A 20795-nucleotide genomic window follows, 5' to 3' on the forward strand; every position below is an offset into this window, starting at 1 on the left:
TTGGTCTTATTTAGCCATGTTGTTTATATGAGTTTGTACATTGAAACTCAAACACTCCTCTTTCATGCATATTTGCGTATACGTGTGTAAATGCAATTTTGTGACACAGATATTATCAACGAAAATCAAATAAGCAAACACTGTGAATAGAGTTTGTTGAATGGGAATATATGCAGACTTGTAGCTATGTCCGAATTAATATTTGTAAAACTATATGAGCTTTAGTCTGGTCAATGTACATATAAAATAAATGCTTAGGCTGACGTTGAGCACAACAAACAGCTCCGTCAAAGTCGGGAAGGAACTCTCTGGGTCGCTAAATACAGACGAGGTTTCAGACAAGTTTAGAATCTCTCTAGTGGGTATTCTTCAATATATTTCTGGTAAAAGTAATACGTGCCGCTAATTTTTGGGGTTATATACAGTTAGAATTTTCAAAAGTCGATTTTTTTTTATTTCATTTTCTTAATGTACATATATTTAAGAATACACACAGAAAATTTCATATCGTTCCGGTGAATATTTCCAAAGTTACAAGCAAATGAAAAATTTGAAAAGGCGTTTCAGAGTGTTTGGAAGTACAAGGTCCAAACTTTAAACGCGTTTTTCTCAAAATGGTGTTTCCAAAGCCGGTGACCAACATTTAGAAAACGGCTAGACTGATTAGTCTCAAATTTTAACACGACCTTCTTAAATATATTTTTTAGTAATTAATCGTAGATTTTTTCTCTCCGATAAATATTTTTTTTTTATAAACAATTTAAGGCCGAAATTTCGGTGAAAAATCGATTTTTGTTTTTTTGAGAAACCGCCATTTTGTCAAAAAATTTTATTTTTCTTATTCCTTCGATTAATTACCAGATTTAACATTATTTTAACGAAATCTGTTTGGTTTTTTCATTTCGGATGATCCAGTTCCGAGATATAGTGGTCACCGCAAAACGTCTTTTTTGAGAGGAGCTCCTGGAGATCAGCTGTAGCTCTTAATATTTAATATTTAAATATTCAAATAAATATTTTTACAGTACTAAGTCTTAAAATCAGTTAAAAGATACCATAATATGTGTATAAATTTTTGGATCAATAAATTAAAAAGTTTTCTCAGAAAAAATTCTGGAAAATTCACTTTTTTTCGGCCGTCTAACTGTATTTAACCCCTTAAATCGCAGAGACACTATCTATTCAAAATAAACAATTAAACCGCGATAAACAGATGTCATTCGTTGGATGGGACAGTTTGTTCCCCAGCTAGAAAAGGCGAAAAAAAATAAGCGAAAGAGGTTGGTCTTGGGGTAAAAGAGAGCACGGCAAAGTACTTGAAGGCCACACACACAAATACGTTACAGTGGACAACTATAAATTTTAAAAAGTGAAGTGCTTCGTCTATCTCGTAATCAGCATACAAATAAATCTGCTCCTGGAGATCAAGCGTAGTTTAAGGGGTTATATACAGTTAGGATTTTCAAAAAATCGATTTTTTTTTTGCGTTTTCTTAATATATATACTATATATATCTGACTATAAACACACAAAATTTCAAGTCGATCCGACGAATATTTTCGAAGTTATAGACACATTAGTGAAAGCGCGCCGACTACATGTAAAGTGCTTTCAAAACTTTAAACTCGTTTTTCTCGAAACGGTGTTTTCAAAGTGGGTGAGCAAGATTTCTCAAAAACGGCTGAACCGATCGGTCTTAAATTTTTACACAAGCTTCTTAACTATATTTTTTAGTACTTAATCGAAGAATTTCCCCATCCGATGAAAATTTATAAACAATTAAAGACTCGAATTTTGGTCAAAAATCGAACCTTTTGCTTTGAGTAGCCGCCATTTTGTCAAAAAATTTTTGTTTGCTAATTCCGATCAATCGCAAGATTATTTATTATATTAATGATATTTATTTGGTTTTTGCCTTTTAGATGTTCCAGTCCAAAGATATCGTGCCCACCGCAAGAGGCCTTTTTTTGCGGACCTCTGCAAAATTGGCAATATCAACGTTCCCGATAATTATTTTTGGCAATAAAAAATATGTGAATATAGTTTAAGGTTGTCATAATATACCTGTCAAGTTTCAAATCAATAAACCAAATAGATTGCTTAGAAAAAATTCTTGAAAAATGCCTTTTTTCGACCTCTCTATAACTGTATATAACCCCCTCTTGCCAAGAGATGATACTTTGGGATCGGTAGGCAATCGAGAAGCCGAATCCCGCAACCGACGTACCTAAATTACCCCGTTCTATTATACGGCACAGAAACATGGACGATCACAAACCGAGCTGAGAAGGTACTTGCAGCTAAAGAACTGAAGTTCTCCGCAAGATCTCTGGAGCCGACCGCATAAGCAAAGAGTATCGGAGAAGATGGAACCATAAACTGCATGTGCTATACGGCCACATGGATATATGTAGTTAAAGGCATAAAAATCAACTGAACGCCTTGATTGGGCTATGTAGTATGTAAGGAAGACTATGCCTCAGTGAAAAGTTCCTTCGATTAGAAACTCATGGGTGGAAAATGGAAGCAAAGGCGACCACGCATGCAACCAAGTGTATAGAGACCTGTCTGACTTTGCAAATGATATAGGTTTTTATTCTCGACCCACGGTTATAGTGAGAAAAAGAAGAAGAAAATCCAAGATCTATTAATATAAATTTTGCATCTCTTGGTGGTTTATGCGGTCTTCTTTCTTTTCACTTTCCTTTCACAACGAAAGTCCAGTAACCATCAAGCTTCAAGTTTCGAATGAGTACCGATCTTTTATTGTCTCAACTTAAAACCGATAACAAACGACTTCTGTCGACCATATTTAAACAAATTTAACGTTTGTGGCCCGCCTGTTGTAGATTTCTTATTTTTTGTACGCTTTCTCGGTTTCTGCCTAGTTGTACTTCTTGGCTTACTTTCATTTTACATTCACATTTTTTGTGATTTCTTTTAGTCTCGGTAGATAAGCAGTTTTAAAGTTTGCATATCTGTGTGTGCAAATAAATTTAAAGACATATGTATGCCGGAGTATTTACTTAAAATGAAACTGTGTACCTTCACATTGTCTTCTGCTTATATGAGTCTGAGTATTTACACTTTGACACTAACACCACACATATCGTTTGCGAAATCTCACCACAATGCGTTAGCGCCACTGTTGCTTTTTGCTATTTATTTTATTTTTTATATATTTTTTATTTCGAGTGTATTCCATTTCCTTGCCATCGTTTGTGAGTGTTTGTTGGCAACTCAATTTTCGTTGTGCCATAAGCCCTGATCCGGTCTCTCGAATTTACATACAAATTTTCGTTTTTATTATTTTCTGTTTCTGCTTGTGGTTTTTATTTGACAACAAAATACGCAAAACTGCAAATGTGTGTGTGTGTGTGTGTGTTGTAGGTGAATGCATTATGCCAGATTTTAGCTACTTGATTTATTTTTATTAAATTTTTTAAACAGTAGCTGCATTTATGTAGTTTATGGTAGGAGCTTCACTACGCTTGGGTTTGCCTTAACACTTTACTTAGCAAAAGTGCTTTGAATCGAAAAATGAATATAAAATTTGATAATAAACAGAAGAGTCTGTAGGGATTGCTCTTTAAAAGCTTATTTTGATAAGAAATCTCCAAAATTGATATGGGTGCAACACGGCGTATGAGTAACATTTTCTGCATTTTTACAAAAGAGATTGTTTTGCGATAGATTATTAAAATCTACTGAATCCATCCAGAAGCGCGGTCAATTCTGCCGTTTTGGTGATAAAACGAATATTAATGAAAATTTTTTTTTCGAAAAAAAAAAAGACATTGCGTATGAGTAACTTTTACTAGATTTTTATGAGGTGTATTTTTTATGACGAGATTCGTATTAGGGCTCTTAAAATTATTCGATTAACCTGAAAACCGATTATTCGAATATCCGGTTTGTAACCGTTCGTATGAATATTAACCGGTTAGTACTATTCGGTTAGTCGCAATGTTCCGACTATTCAAATAGTCGTTCTACTGCGGTTATTCGAATATTTATACTGTCACTATTCGAATAAATGAAAATTGTTTGCAGTCTAAAAGCCTTTGATTTTCCGTCTTCCAGCCACTTTATCAGAATCAGAGAGGACGTTCTCCATAGCTGGAAACATTGTGACACCACGTAGAAGGTGCTTGCAAGCAAAAAATGTTAACCTTTTAACATTCCTATATCAAAATAGACGTTTTATGAGAAATAGTGATATAATACATTCGCCCAGTTGAAATAGTTAAAAACTAGTTTGCCATTACTTAATGGTTCCCGTGAAATCATTCTTATTTTTTGTATTTTAAAGCGAGTTTTTTGTTAGTTTTAATGTTTCACTTTTTTCAATAAAAATAAGAAAATTAATGAACTTGCACTATTCGAATAGTCGACAACGAATGGTTAACCGAATAGTCGAAAATGAACGGTTAATCGAATAGTCGATGACTGAAGACTATCCGAATAGTGCAAACCGAATAGTATTATTCGAATAATGCCCTATTCGGTTAATTCGGTTACTCGATTAGTCGAATACCAAGAGCTCCAATTCGTATATAAAAACTATTGAAATGTATTGGATATTCAAAAGAGCCTTGGAGACTCACTGCTATATTTTGCGAAGATTTTTAACATACTTTCCGGCGCTTTACCAATATTGAGGTCTAGCAGATATGGATGGGCGACATAATTATTTTCGAAAAAGGTTTCCAAGTCCAATTTTAGTGTTCGTAAGCAAAATTTTGAACACACTCAGTCCTCTTTATAAGCGCAAGATTAATTTTGAGCCCTAAAATCTGTAATTTCAAACCTTCAGGTTCCATACACAGTGGAACTTCTCTAACTCGAATTACCATAATCCACAAAAAAACTACGAGTTAGAGAGACTTCGACTTATAGAAACTTTCAAATTATAAATTTTGTATTATGTCCTGGTCGAAAAGTTCGATTTATGGAAGAAAATGTGTATGAAATTTGACTTCTAAACGCTATTAGCAGTCCAAAAGTTCGAGTTATGAAGATCTTCGAGTTATAGAAGTTCAAGTTATGGAAGTTCCTCTGTATTTCTCTTCAGCTTTCTCAAACCTCCACTACATATTTAAAATCCAAAAACAAAAAATACTTTACACTATACTTTTAATGTTTCAATATATATTTACTTTTTATTTATACTCATTTTACTTAATAAATACTAAACTTACAATAATTTTTTTTTTTTTGTAAATGAAACTGTTTTTTTTTCTCTCACTTTTAATTGAAATTTATCAGTTAAAACGTACAGACTTGAAATAGCATTTGCACTGTATAATAAATTCTCACATACACAAGAGAGTGTAAGACAATAATTAAATTGTTAAATATATTAAATACGCACTATAAATGTTGTTGTTGTTTAAAATTTAACATAAATAATTGTAGTATGCACTACATACATATATAGATATCTTATATAAATATGAGTTTTCCATACACATATACATGTACAAATATATGTAGACCTATACAGTTATATAAACATATATATTGATGATAAATCATTTTCAATGAGTTCAATGAAACACTACAACTGACCGTGTGGTCTTGCGTTTATTACAAAGATTGCGCAAGATCACATATTTTAAGAATACAATTCTATATAGATTTAGTCACTAATTTATTTACAGTCTGTATAACTATTTATGTGCCCTATGAGCAAATATAAATACGAGATTCTAGTTATATTTTTTTGGTTGAATTATTTTATGAAATTTAGTTTAAAATTGTTTAAAATCTTTTTTTTTTGTTTTGAAGGTAAAGCCATAAATCATTGTTAAAAGTAACTAAATAAAGATTTGAAATCAAGTTAAACTCAAAATGTAATTGTACAGATTTTTTTTTTTTAATTTTTTTTTTGGAATTTGGAAAATGTGGAAAACCCCGTTTAAAACTAATATATTGAATTTCTTATTAACTTATAACAAATATTTTGGTGTTTTTGTTTGACAAATACAAAAAATATAATTTTTATTGAGCTTTATTTAAAATTTCTTTATCTCTGATACAAATACAATTTTTATTTTTTTTAATTTATTTGCATAATAATAAGTTTTTGACTTTAAACTAGCTTTTAATTAATTTTTTAACTGAATAAATATATTTAAACTTTTTTTTTTCAAATAATACAATTTCACACACGATAATTACACGAAAATAATACACTGGAAACACTTTTTATTAAACACAAGGTTGTATAAGATTGAATCGAAAATAAATAAATTTTTTTTTTATTGTTTTTCAATTAAAATTTTGTTTTATTATTATTTCAATTATTGCATTTTTATAATTAAAATTATTTTGTTTTATTATTATATCAATTATTGCAACTTTATCATTAAAATTATTATTTTTTTATTATTATTTTAAATAAAATTATCAGCTATACTCTGGTAACATGTGAAACTACATTATTAATATTATATCAAATGCTTATTTAATAAAAAAAAATATTTATGAATAAAATTTAAATTAACTGAATCTATTTCAACTATTACTTATATATTTTGTTATTTTTAATTGAAAAAATAAATAAATATTTTGTTTTTATTTTATAGAAAATAGTCGCTTGTTTACCAGAGCAGACCTGTTTATCATTTAATTATATAATAAAAATTTTTTAAAATATTTTTTTTTACTTTATATTTTCATTATTTCTTTAGTAAATCATTTTTATAATATCACACTCATATTATATACAGTTGAACTGCCATAACTTGAAGTTCTCCGTAAATCGTATGCTTGAATTGGCAATATAAGTGACATTTCATACAAATTACCACCCATAACTCGAACTCCCTCTAAATCGTAGTTTTTTGTAGATTACAGTGATTCCGAGGTAAAGTACGTTTACATATAAAAATAAACTCATTCTAAGCTCGAACAATTTTTAATCTCGGATTTACAAGAGAAGCATTTTGTATGTTAAATATCGTTTATTAATTACAGATTAACGAGTTAAACTCGTAAATGTTATATAGTATGTTTACTATTAGGGAAGTTCAACTGTATTTTCCAAGCATTTTGTGCTTTAATTTAATTTAGTTTTTTAATATTTTGATTTATTTTTTAACTCTTTTGGCTTCTTTCTTATTTCTAGCAATTTTTTGTTTCATAATTTTAGTATAAAATTTTTCTTTAACATTATTTTTAAAATACATATTCATTTATTCTTTTTTTAGCTTATATACATATTTTTATTTTATTTTACTTTATTTTATTTTATTTTATTTTATTTTATTTTATTTTATTTTATTTTATTTTATTTTATTTTATTTTATTTTATTTTATTATTGTTTTATTTTATTTTATTTTATTTATTTATTTTATTTTAATTTTATTGCTTTAATTTTATTTTATTTTACTTTCATTTCATTTCATTTCATTTTATTTTATTTTATTTTATTTTATTTTATTTTATTTTATTTTATTTTATTTTATTTTATTTTATTTTATTTTATTTTATTTTATTTTATTTTATTTTATTTTATTTTATTTTATTTTATTTTATTTTATTTTATTTTATTTTATTTTATTTTATTTTATTTTGTTTTATTTTTATTTTATTTTATCTTATTTTTCCTTCTTTAATATTATTTTTAAGATACATATTCATTTATTCCTTTTATTTTATTTTTTGTTTTATTTTATATTATTTTATTTTATTTTTTATTCTATTTTATTTTTTGTTTTATTTTATATTATTTTATTTTATTTTTATTTATTTTATTTTATTTTATTTTATTTTATTTTATTTTACTTTATTTTATTTTATTTTATTTTATTTTATTTTATTTTATTTTAATTTAATTTAATTTAATTTAATTTAATTTATTTTATTTTATTTTATTTTATTTTATTTTAATTTAATTTAATTTAATTTAATTTAATTTAATTTAATTTAATTTAATGTAATTTAATTTAATTTAATTTATTTTATTTTATTTTATTTTATTTTAATTTAATTTATTTTATTTTATTTAATTTTATTTTATTTTACTTTAATTTTATTTTATTTTATTTTGATTTATTTTATTTTATATTATTATTATTTTATGTTACTTTTTGTTTGTTTTATTTTTTTTATTTTAATTTTTTTTGTTCATTTTAATTTTTTTTTTATTTATTATATTACTTACACTATTAAAAAATATATAAATAAATTCTGTTTATTTTACTTGCTCTTAATATAATTTATTTATTTATTTTTTAATTTAGCTCATATTTATAATATATTTATTTCTAAGTATGCACTATTCTGGATTAAAAATCGCACAACTCACTGGCAATTAAATGACCTTAGATATATTTATTTATAATATATATTTATAACTATTTCTTAAATACGCTACAAATTGTTTAAAAATATTAGAATTATAAATTTTCAAAATTTAAAATTACAAAAAAAACAATATTGCGTATTATTGAAAAATTGAAAATTGTAGCAGATAACTTTATACAATTTTTTTCGTAGAATGCAATGAATTAATAAGGATGTAGCACCTTATTTTAATTGTGTTTCCCATTTATTACTATTTGTTTATTATTTTATTTATATTTTTCTATTACTATTTTATTTACTTGTTTTATTTATATTTTATTTATTTTTCTTTTCTTTGAAGTATGAAAATTTTCTACAATAACTTATAACTACCTTACTTATTTACTATTTAATGCGTAAAATTGGGACTATATATATATTTTAGTTACAGCATAATATTTACAATTTTTAGACAATAAAAGTTTCTTATCCATAAAAAAAATTCTGAATCTGCGATTTACATTTAATAAATATTTTTGTTGTAAATTTTATATTCAAAAAGATCAAAATCTCAACTCTAGATTACTAAATATTAATAACTCTGATTTTTTTACTATAAAACTAAATAATTCTGAATTCTTTTTGTACAAAATAAGGTGATACTCCACCACCTATGCGTATATTTACATATGTAAGTATATGATTTATTACTCTAACGATTGTGAAATAAAATATTTGCAACTTGAAAACTGACCTTCATTTACTATTTACAAAAACTATTCAAAACTACTGAATTACTGTCATTATACACATTTTGGATGATTTATTTTCTTTCAGCTGGCAATTAAACTGATCATCACTGCAGTACGCGAAAGCCGCCGCATTCGCTCAATTGCCAACGACGACACTTTCAGTTCAGATAAACCTCCTCCACTTGCTCGCCATCGCATTCCTGTTGGTCCTGCACCTCCTGCAGCTGCTGCAAGTGATGCTCCTCGACTTCCTCTTCGTCGTCATACTCGAGCAACTCTTCTTCGTGCGTCTGCTGTTGCGAATGACCATTGCCGCTGTGATGCTCGATGACTATTTGCTGGTGTTGTTGCTGTTGGTATTCATCTTGATCTTGCAAGTCCAAGGGATCTAGCACCGTTGTTTGTTGTTGTTGTTGCTGCTGGTGTTGTTGCAATTGGCGATGTGTAATCAACTGATGATGTTGTTGCTGATGTTCAATTAGTTCGTGTTGTTGGTGTTGCTGCTGGTGTTGTTGGTGTTGTTGCTGATGATGATGCAGTTCGCTGTGCGCCGTTGTCGTGAAGACCAACGGTGGCGGTGAACTACTAGTCACATGATGATGATGTTGTTGCTGTTGTTGTTGGTGTTGATGTTGCTGTTGTTGTTGTTGATGATGTTCTACCACCGTTTCAGTGGCAATACTATGATTCCGTACAATATGACCGGCGGTCGTTTTACCAGAACGCGTCAGTGTAACCGTCACCTCGGAGCCGAGGCCGGCAAATGACACGGGTGTGGCGGTGCTAACATTTGCATGCGTCGCTGCCGCCGCTCTGGCATGGAGGATTTTGCGCGTGGTTGTCGTGGTGGCCACACCACCGCTACTATTCGCGGTGGCGGTGCTGACCGTGTGCGCTTGGGTTTGCGTGTTGGGCGATGTCGCGGCCGATGCACTGGGCGACACATAGTTGATGAGCAGCACACGTTCACCGGTGGTTGTTTGTGCTGCATGACCGCGCAATATGCGCGTACGATGTGTGCCGCTGCCGGATGCGATCGGTTGGGCGCCAGTGGCAGCTGCGGCTATGGCGGCCAGGCCGCTTGAACCGCTGCTTTGCTGCTGTTGATGGTGCTGCTGCTGCTGGGCACGGCTGAGGCGTGTGCTGCTCACCACACTGCCGCTGATGTTGTTGCTGCTGCTGTTGCCGGTGCTATTGGCGCCACCACTGCTCCCGCCTATCACGCCTATCCCGCCTCCTCCACTACCGCTGATCATATCGTTGGCTCATCATTACGTATTATTACCGCCTTTCAAAATGAAAACTTTCTTTACCAAAATGTTCTTATTGTTACCCTAGAGTTTGTTATTTATTTGATTTTCATTATTATTATTGATGTTTGGTTTTTGTTTGGTAGTTCATTTGTTAGATGTGGTTGAGTATGCAAACATGTAATTTATTCATTTTTATTTTTGTTTTTGTTTTGGTGTTAAATTTGGTGAGATACGAGGCAGCCACAGTAATAAAAGAAAGAGAAGATAAGAATAAAATGCAAAGTTAATGAGATTAATGTTATATTCGCATGAGAAATACATATGCAATAATTAGTCACATGATTTTTGAATAATTTTTCAATATATAACCTCTTCATATATATGGCGTGATATAATAATTTTTGCCGTATGCTGTTCAATATATAGTTGAACTTCCATAACCCGAACTTCTGGAAATCGAACTTCTCCATAACTCGAACTCTTGAATTGACAATAGAGTCAAATTACATACAAATTACCTTCCGTAACTCGGAAGTCTCTCTAACTCCAATTTTTTTTTTTGTGCATTATGGTGAAACGAGTTAGGAAAGTTCAACTGTGGTTTTCAGTAGATTAATTACAAGTTCGATGGAGAGTTATGGGATTGACCTGTAATACTTCGAAAAGAAAGTAAAACTCAGTAAACTAAACTTTTGAGGTTATCTGTTTGACATTTTATGATAATAGCAATTGTGGTCCTAAAAATCAAACCCGAGGGTTTTCATATGCAGGGGGATATGAATACAAATACTTCCGAAAAGTAAATAATAGGAAACAATCGTTGATAGTATGGCCGGTGATCAGTATTTGGTCTGAACTCAAGACAGTCTTGTATGCAAAACTGGACCCTAAAAGGTATATCAACACATCAGATTTGACGAAAATTATTTGGGGCATTAATCAGTGGTTGGTCTGTTCCCATGGCAGTCGAGTCTGTGAAACCAGAATGGACACAGATTTTTATCCGACTAAGGATTATGAACTCGCCAGCATTCCACAAACAATTGGGAAATATTTTCTGTCATAACAACATCAGTAGGTGATGCTGATTTAGATCAGATGATTTAGCTCTATAGCAACATTTCATAAATAAAGGATATTTTTTTCGCAAAATCAAAAACAATTTGAAGGTTATAGTCACATGTGCGAATTGAACTTTGCGGTCATACACAGACGACAGTAAAATATGACCGACGACAGTAAATATGGACGATGCTGGTACTAAATTTTTTGGCCGATACTGGCCGATGCCGATTAATGGACGGGACTCTAAAATATATTTTTAAATAAATACATAATTGAATGTTATTTTAAAGAAAATTTAAGAAATGTTTTTACCAAATTTAAGAATTTTTTTACTCACAATTATCGATAGCATCTTTATCGATATATTGGTCAATAAATTATACTCGATGTGGTCAAAAATTTAGATTTCTTCAAAGAGTTTGAATATTTCTGAATGAATGAGGTGTTTAGATGCAATAATTTGTTGTAATCAATGTACAATGTATAGTATTATCAATCGAATATTCTCTCTAGAATTTATCTCCTCGAGGACCCTTGAACCACGAAGAGTTTGATAAGATAATTGCTCTGAGCTTATTTAAATATTGTTTGGTGTCAGCCCCCTTACACTGCACAACCGTATACATATACAAATACACATGTAGGATAATACAAATTACAAAAAAGTACAAAAACAAACATATGTATGTATTAGAGTTAAGTATACCAATATTTAAGTACACAAAAATATTAGCATGCAATATTAGTTATACATAGAGTTCAAGCAACTACAACTGTTACAAACACACACATTTTAGCATACTTATAGTAAGAAAACTATATTAATGAAAACCAATGCCGCCAAAAAGTATATTGCGTACCAAAAATAAAGGAAAGTACAAGTAACAAAGCAACACAAAATTACATACATACATACAAATACAAATCCAATATGCGTATAAAAAGTATAAAAATAAACCCAAATATACAAAAAAGTAGGAAAATCAATTAAGTAAAACGTACGTAGCGGGATTTGGCAGGGCTCATTGTGAAAAAAAATTAAATCCAAAAATTAGTATTTTTTGTTGGCTTTCAAAATTGTTTTTTTTTTTTATTATTATTATTTTCAATTCATAATTCGCTAACCAAACAAATAAATCAAATTAATAATTACAAGCTAATGACTAAAAGAAATTATATGGATAAGTAAGAAAAATAAGTGTAGATAGTAACTATAGGTTTTTTGTTTTTTTTTTTTCTTCTTAATGCTGTACAACGTTTATGCGATGTAAGAGTTGTTTTAACTGTTTGGGGTAATGGTTTTGAAATTACAAAAAATAAAAAAAAATTAGAGAAAAAATAATAATAATAAAATTAATGTAAAAAAAAAATTTAAAATAAATAAACAAAAAAATAATATTTACAAAAAATTAAAAAAAAAATCATTAAAAAAAGTATAAAAAATAATTTAAAAAAATATAAAAAAATATAAAAAAAATATAAAAAAATAAAAAAAAAAAAATAAAAAAACACAATATAAATATTCAAATTAAAAAAAATAAAAAAACACAATATAAATATTCAAATTAAAAAAATCTTTTAATTAAATAACAAATTAAAAAAAAAAATTTTATATAAAAAAAATATTTTTTTACTTATAAAAAAAATCAAAATTTTATAAAAATATTTTTACAATTTTTTTATAATTTTAAACCAAAAAATATATTTTTGCTACATTTTACTGATCAACTTATTTGTTTTATAAACAATTTAACCCAAAAGCCTTTAAAAAACGAACCATTGGCAACCATAAACATTGTACAGCTATTAATGTAAATTATAAATTTCTATGTCATATTTTCTTGTATGTACTAAATTTTAACAAAATAATATATAAATGTATAATATTTTTTTTTGTTTTTGTTGTTTCAAAATTCTAACAGTGCTTTTGTGTACTAAACCATTGTTTTATATAACCATAATCAATACAATAATGATAAGTAGTATTTAAGTAAACAACCGTTATATGGTTGCAATAAATAAAAGTAAAAACTAAAATTTTAAATTTAAATATGTGGTAGGTAATAAGCGGAAATTTAAAGAAAACAAAAACGTAAATACGCTTTCTATTTAAATTTATGCGCTACTTTGTTTAGAAATAAAAAAAAGAATTTAAAGTTATAGTTTTTTTTTTGTTTACTAAGTAGAAGGTTTTGAGTACCTAGTACCAACTTAAGACTACTTACAACCATTTCATTTTGTAAGATTTTCTAAATTACAAATACCAAATATATATATATATATGTTGTATATAATATGTTTAAATATAAATGTTAAGGCAAACGAATTTTCAAATGTCAAAGCTAAGTTCTTCCATTATTATAATATATATATATATATATATATATATTTTTATTTAAAGCATAAAATTACTTCAGAAAGTTATTGAATGCACGCAATAATATATGTAGTAGCACAGGAGCATAAGGCAGCAAAAATTTAATTTAGTATAGTGCAATAAATTTGAAAATTTTCCAAAAAAAAAATCTTTTTCTACTTTTTAAGTATTTTTTTAAAGCAAAAAAATTGCTGATTTTTTTTACGATAAATATTGTATATATGCGGTAGTTGCAACAGCTTGGGGAAGCACACGCGTGTACTAATTGTATTTGCAGTTATTACTGAATAGATGTATTAGTTGTTTATAATATTTCAAGTTTTTCTAGTTAATTTGCTAGTATTCAATGTACATAATTCAACAAGTGTTTTTGGCTTTGGGTGGGAGTTGCTTGTTTGGTTTGTGTGTATATTTTCTGTAGTAGTAGTACTCTTTCTGTCACGCTGTAGCGTTGAGCTAATTAGTAAGTAATATATTCAAATGCCTCAACGTAGTCAGCTATTTAACACTGGATTTGTGGTTCTGCTGTATAAAATATGTTCCATTTATTTGTAAAAGCCCCGCTAGAAATAACACTTCTTCAACATATCAACTTCAGCATGCTTCTACGTCTCCCTCAACATCATCATTCTTCAACTTCATCATTTTCCTCATCATCTTCCTCATCCATCCAACTTACAACTGTGAATGAGCTTGAAATTCATTCATATTCACCTGATTGATATTGCCCAGTATTTGATGGCCTTGCAACGTTTGCACCTGCGCTATGGACAACGATGTGGTGCCGTCTGTATTTTCCGTTTGTGTGACAATTTGTCCACCAGTTTGTTGTTGCTGCTGTTGTCCACCACCCGTTGTGGTGGCTGTGGTTATGTTACCCGATTGATCGATTATTTGATGATGTTGTATTTGTTGTTGTTGTGCCTGTTGTGTTGTTGCCTGTTGCACCTGTACTTGTTGCACTTGCTGTTGCTGCTGCTGCTGCTGTTGCTGACCACCACCGCCAGCCGTCGTGGTCACTGTCATTGTTTGTTGTCCTTGATTTTGCGCATCCGGATCTTTCTTGACTTGCACGGTGTGCAAGGTGTGTAGCGATTGTACCGATTGCACCTGTGGTATGGTGCTAACTGCTGTCGTGATCGTTGATGTGCCAGCTGCATTGCTGGTGCCAGCGCCGGTGCTTGTGGTTATGACTTTTTTGCCTGACGTTGCTGCAGATGGGTGAAATAATTTTATGAATTAGTTGCTCTCAAGGAAATTGTACAAAAAAAAGTGAAGAAATTGAAATCGGCGTTTTACTGGGCGCGTGGCGACAGAGATAGACAACGTTGAGGAACGTAAAAAATAAATTAAAAAAAATTGGTTGAAAAAGTCAAAAAAGACTCTCAGAAATTTGTGGTAATTTAATGAAATATTTAAAATTTAAAGTTTCTCTTTTTTCTATAAGAAAACATTATAAATATTTATTTGCTCTGCGCAAAAATTTATATAATTTAGCCTGTCATAGTGTCGGAAGTCTTCAATTTGCAGCTAAAATTAGCACTTTTAGTGTCGATTTAGCAACAAACCACTAATTATACCGTTAAACTTTAAACACAAAAGTATTTTATTTACAATATATACAGCAGTAATCTCAAAAGCTTCGCTTAAGAACTCTAACAAGTACAATATTTCTATAAATCTTTCTCAAATACAAGTATTTTCTCTGTGTCAAACAATAAAAAGTCCATAACGCACATTTCCTTGAGAGCAACGCGCAACGTTGTGTTTCAACTGAAAAAATCTAACTACAGAATTAAATTAAAATGAAAATTAAATGAATAATAGAAAATAAACTCAAGGCGTGTGGTAGATTTTTTTTTTTGTTAACAATTATTTCCACTTTATTCAACTCATAACTCGCTATATGTATATGTATGTATATAGTATTTTGGAAAAATCGCCTTCTTTTTGTAATTAATATTTTTAAAAATATAAAGCAAATCCTTAGTTACATATCTATATATATAAAATTAACATCAAATAATATATTGTCGTTTAAATTAAATTTTAGTTTGTGTTTATACAACAACAAAAGAAAAAAAATTATAATTGTTAAGGAAACAGAGCGTTAGATTGAACTTTTTATTGCTGCTATTTTTTTGTTTTTGTTTTTTTTTTCTTAATTTTTGTTTCTTGTTAGAAAATACTGCATATTAACGTAGAGTATGTATATGTATATATTTTTTATATTTGAAACAAAATTGTATTTGAGCAAAGCGTTTATGCTTAATGATACTGCCGCTTTATGACTGAACCATTCGATATAGTTTTTTAACTGAGTACTGAGTAATCGCTATTTCTTGTTTAAACGTCGTCTGCACGTCGTCAAACACTTCAATGATTTAAGTATACATTTGTACAATGTAGCTAGCACTAATGAAAAGCGTGGGGAATGCATAATTAAAAGAACACTATTATTTTTGTTTTTGTTTTTGTGCTTTACAAATCTTACGTACTTTCGAAACGACCTACAATATTAAAAAAAAATAATAAAATAAAAATTTAAACAGCTTAATGCTATTTACGGCTAAGTATTTATCAATTTGTGCGCCTGTGTGTGTGTGTGTGTTTTACGAGCCAAACACCTCTTCGCTGACAAAATGTATGACATTTTGTAAGGACGAACCACTGCTGCTCGCAGCGGCATTGTTCGGTTGTTCCTGCTTTAGCGTCGCCATGTGCGTGACAGTCGCACCGCCCGCACTATTGGCATGCGTCACAATTATGGGTGCATTCGGCGTTGAAACGGCATTGACATTGCCAGCAACAGTTTGATAACTATCGCTTGCCGTCGCTGTTATGTCACTCACATTGGACGCTATAACGCTGTCTGTCTCTGCCGTCGCATTCAAATCCGTCGTGTCATTACCACCAGACTTACTTTTCTTTTCCTTCTTAACGCCGGGTTTAGCGAAATGCCGTAATTCCAAGTGACGCCGCAAGTTACGTGATTGCCGTATGACTGCATAACAGATGGGACAGGTTGCCGGTTGTTCCGATTGTGAGCGTGAACGGGATTCTGTAAAGGGGGGTAAGGGAAAATTAGAATAATGTTAAATTTAAAAATAATTTTAATGAATAAATTTTTGATTTTTTTTAAATAAATTTGTGTAAATAAAAAAATATTTTATCTTAAAAATATTTTAAATATTTTTTTAATTTAAAAATATTTTTTTTTTTATTTTAAAAATATTTTTTTTTATTTTAAAATTATTCTAAAAATATTTTTTTTTTATTTTAAAATTATTCTAAAAATATTATTAAAAATAAAAATTATTAAAATAAAAATATTTTTTTAATTTAAAAATATTTTTTTTTATTTTAAAAATATTTTTTTTATTTTAAAATAGATTTTTTTGATATGTATTTTTTTATTTTTAAATTTCTTGTTAATTTTTTTTTTATTTTTAAAATATTTGTATTGTTTTAAGATATAAAAAAAAATTTTAAATTTATATTTTTTAATTTAATTTTTTTTATTTTAATTTTTTTTTATTTTAATTTTTTTTTTATTTTAATTTTTATTTATTTTAAAAATATTTTTTTTATTTTAAATATATTTTTTTTATTTTAATTTTTATTTTTTAAAAATATTTTTTTTTTTATTTTAATTTTTATTTTTTAAAAATATTTTTTTTCATTAAATTTTTATTTATTTTAAAAATATTTTTTTAATTAATTTTTTTTTTTAATATATTTTTTTTTTATTTAAAAATTTTAAAAATATATAAATTTTTTTAACGGTAAAAACGTTTCTTTATTGTGTGTTGAAATTCGATTTACTCACCACTCTTGGTGCGTTTAACTGTTTTCGTGCTACTTGCTGGTGTCGTACCGCCGGTGCTGACATCGCTTGTATTTACGGTTGATATCGGTGTTACATTCGGGTCCATGGTCACAATTGTCTCTACCTTGCTCACTTCACTCTTAATGTGCGGCGTCGACGTTATTATCTGTGATTCGTTGCCATTTTCAATAGTTTGTTGTTGTACCTGTATTTGTTGCTGTTGTTGTTGCTGCTGCTGTTGTTGCTGTTGTGTAGCTTGATGTACAACGGTAGTAGTGGTCGGTGCAGTGATAATCGTTTCCATTCCCTCAACCTTAGCAACTTTCGGAGCAGAAGCTGTAGAAACAAATACAATTTTGGAAATTTTGAAAATGAAATAAATTTATATTTCTGAAAGTATAGTAATGCAGTAAGCGACTTACGTGACATCTTCTTGACACGTGGCTTGCGTTTGCGTGCGGGCAAAAATTGTTGTATAACATCCTTGGGCGATTCAGCGGTCACAATGGTCTGTTGTTGTCCGGCGGCATTGGTGTGTGTAGTCGTTTGCAAAATCTGGCCAGCTTGATGGATATCATCGACGACATGTGCATGTACGGTTTGTTGTGGTGCGGTAGCAATGGTGGCAATCAGTGGGTCTTGGTCCTGAAAAGCAAACAAAAAAAACAACAAACATCAATATACATTTAGACACAAAAACAAAAAAGGTTTTCATAAAAGCCGCAACAACTTACATGGTGTTGTTGTGGTATCATATGCTGTAGTTGTATTGAATGCGTAGTGTAGTCGTCTTTCGTAACGGTTTGCGGTGCCAGTCCCTGTATATTCAGACACTGTGCAGCCTGTAGCAGCGACGGCAGTTGTGCGTGATCGACGCTCACTTCGCCGCGATAAACAAACTCCAACAACGCTTCCAGGTCGTTGGCATTGACGCCAGCCAACATCACTACCGGATGCTTGCATGGCGTATTCTAAAACAGAAAAAAAGAGAGAAGAAAAGTTAAATAGTATTTCAAAGTGTTGATAAAAGTAGATGAGGGGAGTTGTGTGCTGACATTCAGACACAGCTGAGTTAATTTACATAAAAACGTAAACAGAGAAATTGCAATGCATATTGGCTAAATGACCGGCACAACGCGGCACCATCTCTGCGGCTTGTCTAGTTTAGCTCACCCGTCTGCTGCAATGTCTCATATCTACACTACCGCCCGCGCTCCCTGCTTTTGATTACTCATGCTCTTTATGCTCTTTCACGCGCTTACAAATGCGCGCACGCCGACACACATGGGCACAAGAAAAAACTCGTTTATGTACCCACCAAAGACTTTCCCATTTATAATCTTTATTTACTCAAAAGTATCTTTGTAGATGATTCCACAGCATGATACCTTTTCTCACCGACGCTTCAAAAACGTGTCTGCTGCGATTTTTTGCAGCTCCTGCGCTACTCGCGTACACTCAGAAGTGCGACCACCACAGTAACTGTCATCATGTCAACGCTCAACAAACGCGTTTGAATTGCTTCAGTGGAACGCAGAGCGTAAAGTCAGTCATGTCATTTTGGGGAGAAATTCAACGAATTAGCGATTGCGTTACTCATTGCAATGTTTGAATAGCCGGTGAAATCAACGAGTTTATTTGCTCGTCAATTGGTTAGTTAACTTTTGTATTGTCAACTAGTGCTCCATGGATGGTGGCGACTTTCACATGTTGAGTCCAAATAGAGACGAGACTCGGAGGCACGTCAAAAATGAAATTGTTTGTTTGGAAAGTCTTGTTAAAGCAACAAAGTGTTTATGAAGACTTGTTTTTTTATTATTATAAACAAATATGTAAGTCAATATAAATATTTTATTTGTTTTTCTTGCGAGCGAAAGCAAGAGGAAATCTCTAGAAAAAATTAAAAGCATTTTTAGGTTATAAGAACTTGAGCGAGTACAAACGCTTTAGTTTGAAGATTTTCTTATTCAATACTCAGTTAGGTTCCAACCTTAAGGGGTTCGGTGGATTTCAGAGGCTGTACAATCCTATATTTCACTTAAACACAACAAGCCGACTTGAAAAATTGTGATTTGATAAAAACAGGTTTAAAGTTTTACATTCATACTGACGTGCGCTGCTGGGCGGGACTGCCAAAGGGCATATCTCTTAGCATATTACTTGGATTGATTTGATATTTTTGGACAATATTTTAAACATATTGCATTATATTTAATAAGACAAACATTTTTTTTTTTTCAAATTTTGAAATTTAATTAATTTTTATAATTTAACCTCTATAACAAATGGTTTGTTGACATTTTTGCTCACTTTTCTTGCTTTTTTTCACCACTAAACTAAACTGTTTTGAAATGATAAATGTCGCTCAGCGCTGTTCTGTTTATGAAATTTATGATATTTAGCTTTTTAAACAAATACAGTATCTTCAGCTCTGCCGCTGATCTCTGAGCGTAATAGTACCACGCTCTATTTTAAAAACTCACACAATTCAAAGGCGAATAGTTTTGAGTTATTTGGTCAATATTTATAACGACCTGACCCGTTAAATAATTATAGACACGCGTCTCGTGGAGAAAGTCGAGCGCATTGTTTGTGGCGCTCGTAACGCTAATAGCATTTTTTTTCTGATTATGCTCTGAGCGCACTTAGCATGGGAGGACGACTTTTGTGTTGAGGGTTGCAAGTCTCACATACAGATATACTATATAATGCTTTGATGCTGTTTAACGCTCACCCTATGAACACCTTTATTGTCAAATTGCGAGCATATTTTAATACTCAGCACTACTGTGTGAGCACAAATTAACTAAACAGTGACAGCGCTCTGGCGAAGCCACTGCACTCAGGAAGTCACTTGTTTTTATCCGATATCACGGCGTGTTCTTATTGAATGTGTTTTGTTTCGACAAGTGGCATACCAATTTGCCGGTCTCTATATTTTACACCTGTCTGTCGCTAGGAACTCTTTCGACATTTTTATGCTCTACTGCAAAGTACATAGAGATGACGCGGAGAATTTGCCTCGAGTGAGAGTTGGAATTGACTGCATTTGTTATCAAGCATAGTGTTCTGACCTATTCATTCAAGTGGATGCTCGTGATTTGAAAATGCTATTTATAGAGATTTCCGCTATTTTTAACAGCAAACAGCTGATCGTTTAAAAGACAATACATTAAATACAGTGTTTAAAATTTTATAAAATGAGAAAATTTTAAAATAAATAAAA

General features: G+C 30.2%; 2 protein-coding genes across 9 annotated transcripts in view; both read right to left on the minus strand.

Moving 5' to 3' along the window:
• Positions 1-9203: 9203 nt before the first annotated feature.
• Positions 9204-9991, minus strand: LOC105210645 (G-box-binding factor). The gene is made up of 3 exons (XM_054229036.1): positions 9933-9991; positions 9708-9858; positions 9204-9548 (listed from the first exon to the last, which is right to left on the minus strand). Exons 1-3 carry the CDS (start codon positions 9989-9991, stop codon positions 9204-9206), a joined length of 555 nt encoding a protein of 184 aa, XP_054085011.1.
• Positions 9992-10152: 161 nt separating this feature from the next.
• Positions 10153-20795, minus strand: part of LOC105221033 (transcription factor GAGA) — a 49289-nt gene continuing 38646 nt past the window's right edge. For 5 of the 8 annotated variants that reach the window (XM_011197703.3, XM_011197678.3, XM_011197695.3 and 2 more), the window contains exons 3-8: positions 18304-18540; positions 17992-18214; positions 17570-17905; positions 16664-16801; positions 14455-14951; positions 10173-10379 (exon numbers count right to left, since the gene is read on the minus strand). In XM_011197703.3, coding sequence (XP_011196005.1) covers positions 10317-10379; positions 14455-14951; positions 16664-16801; positions 17570-17905; positions 17992-18214; positions 18304-18540 — 1494 coding nt within the window. In that variant the 3' untranslated portion in view covers positions 10173-10316. Of the gene's footprint in view, positions 10380-14454; positions 14952-16561; positions 16802-17569; positions 17906-17991; positions 18215-18303; positions 18541-18742; positions 18894-20795 lie in introns of those variants that run through there. The other 3 variants (XM_054229680.1, XM_054229679.1, XM_054229681.1) reach the window with 3 other exon arrangements.

The sequence above is a fragment of the Zeugodacus cucurbitae genome, chromosome 4 (genome assembly GCF_028554725.1).
Source record: "Zeugodacus cucurbitae isolate PBARC_wt_2022May chromosome 4, idZeuCucr1.2, whole genome shotgun sequence".
NCBI classification, from domain to species: Eukaryota; Metazoa; Arthropoda; class Insecta; order Diptera; family Tephritidae; genus Zeugodacus; species Zeugodacus cucurbitae.